The following is a 10,455-nucleotide window of genomic DNA, read 5'->3' as shown; positions in this document are numbered from 1 at the left end:
GAAGTGTTAGAATTTTTTTGAGTCTACAGCGTTATAGCCCATTAAATTTTAGTGCCATATTGTGCAAGTTTCAAGTAGCAAAAAATTACCGTTGATTTATTTTTTATTTTTTTGTTAATGGTGTTTCTTCCATATAACGAATAAACACAATCTATTTTTTGGCCCCAATGTTTATGTGAAAACTTTAATAATTTTGGTATCTCTTGAACAATTTTTATTTCCGCGATATCATTGAACATAAGCTTTATACCATTTATCGTGAATTTTTCTATATTTTTAAACCGATTTGTGGAAAAAAAGTTTCCTAGTACAAAACATTTATGTTTGAGTCGTAAAATATACCAACAATTTTGATTGAGCGGGGGATGGAGAACCAATTTTCTTTTATTTTTTATCTAAGTATGAAGCATGAGTCAGTTGTCTATTTATTCGACTTGGCAATATTTCAAATCTTTCCACGCAATTCGCTGTCAAATTGAGAAGAGAAATTTTATTTCCACGTGTGAACAGCTAGAAAGAGATTTCTGTCACTTTTCGGATATCAGTTTCAGAAATTTAAGTTGCAAAGTGTGACTGCAACTGAAAGCGCGCAAATCGATTTCGGAAATATATTTCAATTTGCTCGTGCTGCACTACAGTTTAGAGGCAAGCTGTGACTGCTCACGCAACTGCTCTCAGAAATTTCTCAATTTGACAGCCTTTTCGAAATATACTCCATTGCCACGTCTGACACGCAGTTAAGAAAATGAGCTGATCGCAAACATATGTTCGTAAATAAAAAAGAAAATATGGGTTTTTTGAATTATTTATTTTGTTATTTTTGTATACCATATACGATTTTTCGTTTGTACCATATATTTTCCTTAAATACACCAAAACAGAAAAAAATGCAGCAAACTTAAATGTTTTTGGTTGAATTTGTCAGTTTTGAGTAGGTTGAAAATATCAAAATCAATCGGTTTCTCCGTGGCACGCCAATTTTTTTTATTTATAAGATAATTAATTTGAGATCAAGAATTTTTAAAGCGTTATCTCAAGACCTAATGCTCTGCCAGGCTGGCAACACTTGCACTTAGATATGTTTTACGGAATTTAGATCATGCGGAAGTGAGCATGCAGCGTTTGGAGGAGGGGACGGAAGAGAAAAGGTGCTAGTAATTTTATAAGGCGTTTGCCTGCTTGTTCTTGTTAACTGTCTGCGACATCTTGCTTGATGCTACAAGTTTTTTGACAATGGCATTGAGTTTGAATTGATGTTGATGAACTATTTATTTCATCGCATGCGGCGGCATTTATCAACTTGTTAGTTTTCGTATACATATGTGCTTAGTATTTTTATTTTTGTTGATATGCCGCATTCAATCATTTAGTTCATTGACTGTGACAATGATTGCCAAACATTTTTTTTTTTTGTTTTCAAAATAATGTTTTCAGTTGGCAATTACATGTTTTTCTACTTTATGGCAATACATAAATATTACTGTTGTACATTTGCGGCTGTCTGTTACTGAATTATGTAGTATGTACTACAATTCATAAACTATGCCTGTGTATCACATATGTATGTATGTTTGTATGTAGTACGCTATTTAATTGTTAAACACATTCATATGTATGTTTAATCGGAGCGTGTCAAAAAAGTCAGCGCCTGACAGGCACTAGGCTGACTTTCTACGCAGGAATTTAGTTAATGTGTTGATTAGTGTTTTACAAATACTATACCCTGTTTATTTGTAGATGATATTTATGTGAAATGTAAATATAAATAAAAATAAATGCTTCTGAGAATGAATATATGCATGCACATATATTCAATAAAAACTTCTTACCCCTGTAACACTTTTAAAGTTTTTTTTTTTGCCTGTGTACATTTTGAACCCATGTTCTTCATACTCCTTACGTACATACAAATATAACATTTACAAATACGGTCGTCATACCGTACGCATAAACGTATGCGCTTAAATGGGCACATCGTGACATAATTGTACATTAGGATGCATACAAAAAAAATTCGATACAGTCTTTCTATAGAAATTATAAAATTTATTACATTTTAAGATTTTCGCCATAATATTTCGGAAAGAAATTAAGATTTACGTGAGCTGGATCCATTTGAAAAGAACTGAAAAAATCGCATTATTTTGATTCCGTTGATAAAATGTTATCCATTTTTATGTACACCTTTTAGACTTAAACTCTTCCATCATTTGAGATTATAAAAAAAAAAAATAAAAATTTTAAAAACTAATTTTATTTATATATATGTATATATATATTTATATACTAGATTTTCAAGTCTTTTCAAGTCCGTCCAGCTCTCGTAAATCTTAATATTTTTTCTGGTGGAAAACTGCGACTTTTTTGGTGACCCATCCTATTGTACATATGTACATATATATGTATGCAGTTAAATGAATACTTGTGTTCGCAAGTTTAATTAAGTGGTATTGAAACCACAAAAACGTGGTTGCTGTAAGCAACATGCCTATTGTAGGCGACGATATGGAGGTTACTGCTCCTCTAAGCAATTTGGAGCTAAGACTAATTTATTCAAAGCGCCAAATGCAGCGCCATGGAATATGCACAGTATACATATTTGTACATATGTATATTTATGTCTGAATTTAGCGTGTTACCCTACTATGCACTCGCTCTTTGACACTTTGGTATTCATTTGGCACTCCAATTCCCATTAGAATTGTTTCAATTAAACGCACTTGTACATTCGTAAAACATACATACCTATTTTTTGATAATTGACTAGCGCTGAACATGTATGTATGTACTACACATATACATTAGACTTGGTCGGTTCTCGTATGAAAAAAAAAAAAAAACATTTTTGTATTTTAGGATAACATGTGATATAAAGCATGATAAAAACATAGCAAGGTATAACCGTTCTCTCAATTTGTCGGCCATGATTTTTTTTTGAAGTTTGCCAACATTTTAAAATCATATAAAAGTGAAAATAAAAAATTGAAATTGTTCGAAATTGTTGTTGCTTGAGATTGAGAATGAAAATGTGTGTGTGAGTTTGTGAGTAAATTTAAAAATTAAATTGTTTGGAAACGTCAAGAATTTTAAAAGTGACTCTCAGCGGTTCTACCTTACTATATTTTTATCATGAGCACTTTTATCATATAGCACTTTTAGCTCATACACCATTGATATCTTTTGCTGTATATGAAATTGACCTGTGCTAAAAATAAAGCGACAATCTCGCCGAGCTTTCTCGCTCTTTCACTGAAAGCAGCTTACTACCCTCCCCTACGAAAAGGCACTTGCTGGAAGCAGAACCTCCAGAACGTCAGAAGGCTTTTTCCTCAACTGCAGGACGACTTCCGGAACTAACTCCCGAGTTAAAGCTTCAGCCGCCTGAAGGTCCGGTCCAAGTCGAATTCGAGGTAGAGTTAAGTAGCCGCTACGACGACAACAAAACTTTTTTTGTTGGATAGAAGAATGCAAATTTTGCAATTTGCCTAAAATATGTAAATGGTCTAATCCTGTACGCCCTGTACAAACCAATAAAACACGTGCACTGCTATCATAAGATAACCTCAAAAGTTCAGTAAAAGTCAAAGTAGTATAAAGTGCTCTTGATTTATCTATCTTGAAACTGCTTGATAAAAAAATAAGTTTATAAATGTGTTATTAAATAAACGTCACTTGTATATTTATGTATGTATGTACATTTAGTTGCCAACTAGTCAAATAAATAATTTTTCCTTTGCTGATAATAACTTAGCGACAACAACATATGTACATAAATCACTGCCAAATTGCCAGCCACTACATGTACATACATACATACCTACAGTGACTCAAACAAGTGATTACATGTTTTTTTAAATGTTCTTGTTTTTCAAGTTAAATTTGTTGGTATTTCTTTCATAAAACTATTGCTCATGCTTTAAATAGAGTCATATACATTAGACTGCATCACTCCCCATGCAAAAAAAAAACGGTACTGTTTTTCCATTGGAATTATAAAATCTATTATATTTTAAGACGCCCACCAAAATATTTATAAAAAATATTAAGTTTTACGTGACCGATTTGAAAATACCTATAAAAATGGAGTTTTTATGAATAAAAATAGTTTCTTAAAGATGTTTTTTGAAAAAATCCCCTCAAATGACAAAACGGTTTAAGCTTAAAAAATTTACATAAAAATATTTAAAAAAAATAATAAAAAAAATTTTTGGACGGAATAGTGAGATTTTTGATCCTGTTTTTTAACTTTTACAAAGATTGGTATAAGAAAAACTTGAATAACTGAACCTAAACTCTTCCGATTAAGAATTTTAAATATTTTTATGCAGATTTTGTAATCCCTGCGAAAAAACCGCAACTTTTTTTGGTGATGCAGTCTAATATACATAGAGCAAAGTTTCGAAAATTTAGAAATATTCATAAAGTTTTCATAAAAATTTTGCACTCTTTAGCCTGAATTTTCATAACATTTTTTGATATGCAGTTTTATAGCCCAAACATTTTTAGGGCATAAGGTGCAAGTTTCAACCACCTAAAAACTCGCGTTGCACTTCTCTATATATCTTTACGTGAATTTCTGATGGAATAAAATGCGCAAGATCCGTCGCAAAAGATTTTCAAAAAAATTGTTTTATATAAAACAACTCAAAAGCCGTCAGCAAAAAAAGTTAGTAAAAGTCAACGCGATCTTTAAGCCGCTTCTAAACTGCACTTTGTTATACTGAAATACCCGAAAATGTTCTAAAAATTTCGAAATTTTGTTGAATTTTTCAATACTTTATTTTAAAGTTCGACACTTTGATTTACATGCATATATAATTTGCGCTAAAACATGAGGAAGGTTAAACAAATTTTACATTGTGAATATTAAAAAAAAAAAATCAACACGTAGACACTTGTTTGAGTCACTGTATGCTATCCCATCATCATTACTAATTAAAGTAAAATAAAGTACAACATCTAGTTAGATAAGAAATGTTTTAAAGTGCCATAACAATTCAATAAATCAATCTCAATCATTTCAGCAATTCTATTAGCAAAAAAAAAACAAAAAACAATAATATATTTAATCCTTGTGTCTTTCCAATTTATTCACAGAGCACAAATTAGTTATGGTTGGCTTAGATAATGCTGGCAAAACCACAATACTCTATCAATTCCTTATGAATGAAGTCGTACACACCAGCCCAACAATTGGCTCGAACGTGGAAGAAGTGGTGTGGCGGAATATACACTTTCTGGTTTGGGATTTGGGCGGACAGCAGAGTTTACGTGCCGCCTGGAGCACCTACTACACAAATACAGAGGTACCTATATACCATCTGAACAAAGTATTCGTGACTTTAAAAATACTTCTTGTATGCTATTTCCTTATTTTGCAGTTTATCATAATGGTCATCGATTCGACAGATCGTGAGCGCTTAGCTGTGACGCGCGAGGAACTCTATCGTATGCTGCAGCATGAGGATCTGTGTAAAGCCAGTCTATTAGTTTATGCAAATAAGCAGGTTGGTCGACGCGTTGCTACCTTGCCTCTATTTCATTTATATTTAAATTATTATTGTTGTTTTCACTTTCGCCCAGGATCTCAAGGGTGCAATGTCAGCTGCGGAAATTTCACGTCAATTGGATTTAACCTCGATTAAGAAACATCAATGGCATATACAAGCGTGTTGTGCGCTCACCGGCGAGGGGTAAGCAAATATGTATTTTTATTATTGTTAAGAAAAACAAAAATGCGCAAGGAAATGATATCAATTACTTATTTGGAAGTGTTATTGTACTACGAGATGTTCCAATTTGTATGGTTATGTATATACATAGTTGTGACGCAATTGGTTTGTGTTCATTTTAATCTAAAAATATTTCTGATTGCGTGAAGTACATTTAAGTACACTTCATGGCCTGTCTCACTTGATGAGCATGGCTAAAAAGTATTATATAAATACATACTATGGGTTTTTGTGTAAAGAGAAAACGTAAACAAACATTCGTGGCTATAGAAGTATTCAAACTCAAGCAATCTAAAATGCTTAGAATAAGGCATTTTTGTAATTCGATTTTTAAGTACGGTTTTATCTCGCTAGCATTACAAAAGCAAAGCGTAAAAAATCGACATTTTCCAGAGATTAAAAAAAAATTATAGTAATGTTATTTAAAATTACCAGCATGAGAGCATTAATATTGTAAGCTGGTCGGAGCGTCTAAATTAGTTTTGCAAATTAGCCCGGCTCGTATGGCAAATGAAATTCAAAATTGTATAAGAAGTAGTTTCAATAGTAATGGAAATACATATGTTTGTAAGTACACATTTTTAAATGCCTAATCTAGACAATTCAGATTTCATATATTCTAGTCACGTAATTGTCTAAATGTGGATAGTAAGGCAGTTTGTTTTAACAGTACGAAGTTTGAACGGTTATATACATATCTCTACTGGCAAATCAATACAGCTTAAGTCGAGCTAAAAGAAAGTTGCGGTATATTTTTTAAATCGCCGAATTTCTCAAAAAGTGTATTTTTTTTCTCTCAAACTTTTTTGCCGGGAAAGAGACACTTTGCACTACAATCAACCCAAATCTGTAATAGAAAAGATTTTTTTTCTGAGTTATGATTTTTTATAGAAAATATACGTTTTTGTGGTACATACTAGAGAAAAAAAAAATACATTTAATTTGGGAAATTAAATAAAAAAAAAAAATTGCACTTTTTGTTTATTGTTAAATAAAAAAATTTAAATAATGAAAATCAGTAATTATATCATTCTATCTTGAAGTGACAAGAATTACTGACATTTGAGTAAAAGCATTGTTGGAATATATTAAATTTTGATAAAATTATGGGCATTTAAAAAAAAAAATCTCACTGTCAATCCGAATAATCGATTTTTGACTCAAAACCAAAATCGCGTTTAATTCGGCCGAAACATTTTTCCGAGCCAAAAGAAAAATACGTGTCTCATTATTTGGACCAACAAACAATTTATTTGAGTTTGGTCGAAATTAAAAATCATGATGGTACCTGACCGGTTTTCTGGAAATGGAAAGCATCAGCTATAATTCCACCATTTTTTAAAAATTATTGTTGCTTTTCCACAATAGGTTTTCATTAAAAACGTCGTCAAGCTCAATAAAAATTGTTGAATATAATTAATTAAAATGTTCATTTAGTTTAGATTTTTTCAAAATTAATTAATTAATCAATAATTTTTTTTTTTTAATAATTGATTATTAATCATTAAAAAGGTGCAAATAATCGTATTTAATCATTAAATGGTTACCAAAAAAACATGCTTTAATTAATAATCATTATGATTATTAATCATTATTTAACAGGTCTGGTCCGTTAGTATTTCATAAAGCATTTCACATGATCAGCGTATTTTTTTCTATAAAAAAATGAAGAACATATTTTTTTGTGACACATCTTCGTCGCAATCTTGTTGTTATTGTTTTAGCTGCTACTTAGTCCGGCCTAAATCAGCTAATCTTTTTCGTCCGGTTTAACTAACGGTAGGCCTAGAAAATGTGCCATTCCGGGGTCGAACTAAATGGAGAGCAGCGTTAGTTGAGTGAGATTGAGGGAGTATGTGAAATGGTTGTTAGTATAAACCTGGTAACTTTTACATCCAGAACTTACATATTCAGCCTACTACAATACACAATTCCCTAAGTGTGCCTGAGTAACGAAGGTCTCGCGTGTCAGCTGAAGCTCTTGTCTTGCAATTGGTTGGGGTTGCACTGCATTCACGGATCGAGAAATAGTAAAGGGATTGACGGTATCTATACTGTATGAATGGCGTTTAATGCTTGTGTCTGTTCAGCGGCGAGAGCAATGGCTGTTCAGTATAGTCCTGGATCTCATCATTCAGTTAGTACTTATGTCATCTGATGTGCCTACGGGGTTAGAAATCATCTGCTCAGGTACATCAGCAGCAGCCGACCAGAAACTGCTTGCTTAGCATGATATTGTGCTTCTTTACTGGGAGCCGGTTCTACTTAGCGAAATTACGGGGGGCTGCTTGTTTCGGCAATATAACCCTGCTTTGATCGTCGATATCTTTCAATAATTGCATACTTCTTGTTTGGGCCTGTAGCCGCCTAAGCGGTTTCGGCCTCGTCGAATAAAGTACTCTAGAATGTCTCCCTTCTGCGCCAATTGGAAAACCCAAATGAAGCCCATTCCTCCTCCTGGTCTTTCATCCCAGAGGAATACTTCGTCTTCTACCAGCAGGTGCTTTCAGGGCTAGAGCGGTTGTGCCAATTTCTATGAGCCAAATTGGGTTCATCTTCTAAATCTCTTCTGGTTTCAGTAGGCCTCTTTGTTGTTACGGGAATTTAACATGATGGTTTGGAAACCTTTCGTAAATTGTGAAAATTTCTGGTGTTATTTTCGGAAGTATTTCCTGTGGGCCAGCATTCCAAGTTCCTTGCACACCGAATAAACGACTCGCTTATGTCTTCAGCCCCCTACGCTACATCGATTTCACATAGATCGCGTTATCCCTGATTGCAGCATCTTTTTTTCGACACCCCCAATTACCCCTTTCTTGAAAAATCAGTTTTAATTTTCCAAAGCCTTCCAAAGCTTAAGTATTAAAGTGTGCTAAAAATTATGATAATTCCAAAAGTTTCGTTTTTCTATAAATAAATTCTTTTACTAATAATTCATGCTATCAAAAATAATCCTTTCGCACAAATATATATGTACATACATTTTCAAACGACTTACGACTTTTTATCCCGAATATGGCGCTTCATAGCTAATTAAATTCGGCCGCCCTGTTTGCTCACTTTTGCAACATTTCGTTTCCTTGCTCTGTGCTACAAACAAATAATTTACAGTTATTTTGCATTAATACATTTTCTTTCATTTACAGTCTTTATCAGGGTCTCGAATGGATCGTACAGCGCATCAAGAAGAAATGACAGACGTCAAATATGGACTGCGATAGGATATAGCTAATTACAAAATAATATTTAAACAGTTTTATATATGTATGTATTTATGTATAATATAATTACGGTAATGTCAAAATGTTACAACAAAATTAAACGTAAAAATAGTGAATGAAAGAATAGCGAAAAACAGACATACATTATATATTACATAGCATAAGAGCGCATAGATTAATTCGCGGCGCTACAAAAATGGAGCAGCAATTAATAGCAAATAAGATCATACATACGAGGAAAAAAAAAACAACATATACATATAAAAAAATAAAAATAAAAATATATAATTATTTTGTGTAAGCATAATACTTGCAAGTAAATGAAAGCTTATCATTTTTTGTACAACAAAAAAAATATTGCATAGGCGACACAACACAACTAAATTTATTATTTTAATATTAAGGAAAGGTGGCTGCAAAACGATCGCTGTTAGTGCAAATTATAATTATTATTATTTTTAATTCAAAAATATGCTTACTGCTGTTCGTTGCATATGTATGTATATGTACACGTGTATGCATGCTCAATTGTTTAGAATTAAATTTATGACACATTTGGAAATACTTATATTTGTATATATGTATATATATTTTTTTTATATAATTAACTATACATTTTCTATTATTTTATTTTAACACTTTGTTTCAAACTTTAGTTAATAAATTTTCTAAATTCTGTATTTCTAACAATTTAAATTTTCAGCTTATGCTGGATATCTGAAGGGAACCTGCGTACATATTAGAATTCTGCTGTTTTATTACAAAATAAATCTTCCATTTAATAAGTGTAATCATTGTGTTGAACGAAAAATAAAGTGTGAAGTAACGCACTAGTTAAAGCAACACAAAAACATTTAATTTCAAAAGACAAGAAAAAATATTCTTATTTGTTACAATTACTAAGTGAAAATAAATAGTATTGAGCAATAAATAGCCAACTGTACATGTTTTAAAAGCATCGAACTAGAAAACGCTCACCTGCTCCTTCGCCACTGTGAATTCACTCATGTAAGCTAAAAATTAAAATAAAGCCAGGAGATTTAGCATAGTAATGTCATTTGCCAAAAGATAACAGAAAATCAAATATAATATTTCCATTTGTAAGAAATATGTATACGTAAAATAATTTAAACCATTTTTGTAATCATAAGGCAAATTAAAAAAAAAGATCTATCTAACTCAATAAAGTTAATATTAAGTTTACAACTGTGTACAAAATGATTTCAAGGATGCTAAAAAAGTTTTGGAATTGTGATTCATACGTTGCGTTTATTAAGGCTATTAAAATTAATCCTCATATTATGTTTGCCAGAAATTTTAAAATTTTGAAAATCGTTATTTCCATACATACATAACAACTACATGTTGTTTTTGTTGTAACAACATACAAATTCATCAAAGGGTGTTTTGGTGAATGATGCTGGAGTGACAGTCCATGGCCAGATATAAATCTGGGTCGTTCCGGTTACGTAGACCCGACTGTCGTGGGAACGGATCACAAG

The 10,455-nt window shown here is 32.0% G+C and overlaps 1 protein-coding gene across 1 annotated transcript in view; it reads left to right on the top strand.

The window, feature by feature from the left end:
- Positions 1 to 10,155, top strand: part of LOC108377597 (ADP-ribosylation factor-like 5) — an 11,235-nt gene extending 1,080 nt beyond the window's left edge. Inside the window, exons 2-5 of the mRNA XM_017633870.1 lie at positions 5,098 to 5,306; positions 5,382 to 5,507; positions 5,584 to 5,693; positions 8,879 to 10,155. Coding sequence (XP_017489359.1) covers positions 5,098 to 5,306; positions 5,382 to 5,507; positions 5,584 to 5,693; positions 8,879 to 8,927 — 494 coding nt within the window. The 3' untranslated portion in view covers positions 8,928 to 10,155. The remainder of the gene's footprint in view (positions 1 to 5,097; positions 5,307 to 5,381; positions 5,508 to 5,583; positions 5,694 to 8,878) is intronic.
- The last annotated feature ends 300 nt before the right edge of the window (positions 10,156 to 10,455 follow it).

Source organism: Rhagoletis zephyria, unplaced genomic scaffold, assembly GCF_001687245.7.
Source record: "Rhagoletis zephyria isolate East Lansing unplaced genomic scaffold, Rhagoletis_zephyria_1.1 Rzeph_scaffold_12383, whole genome shotgun sequence".
NCBI lineage: Eukaryota > Metazoa > Arthropoda > Insecta > Diptera > Tephritidae > Rhagoletis > Rhagoletis zephyria.
The sequence above is the reverse complement of the archived record's forward strand: the minus strand, read 5'-3'. Positions and strand labels throughout refer to the sequence as shown.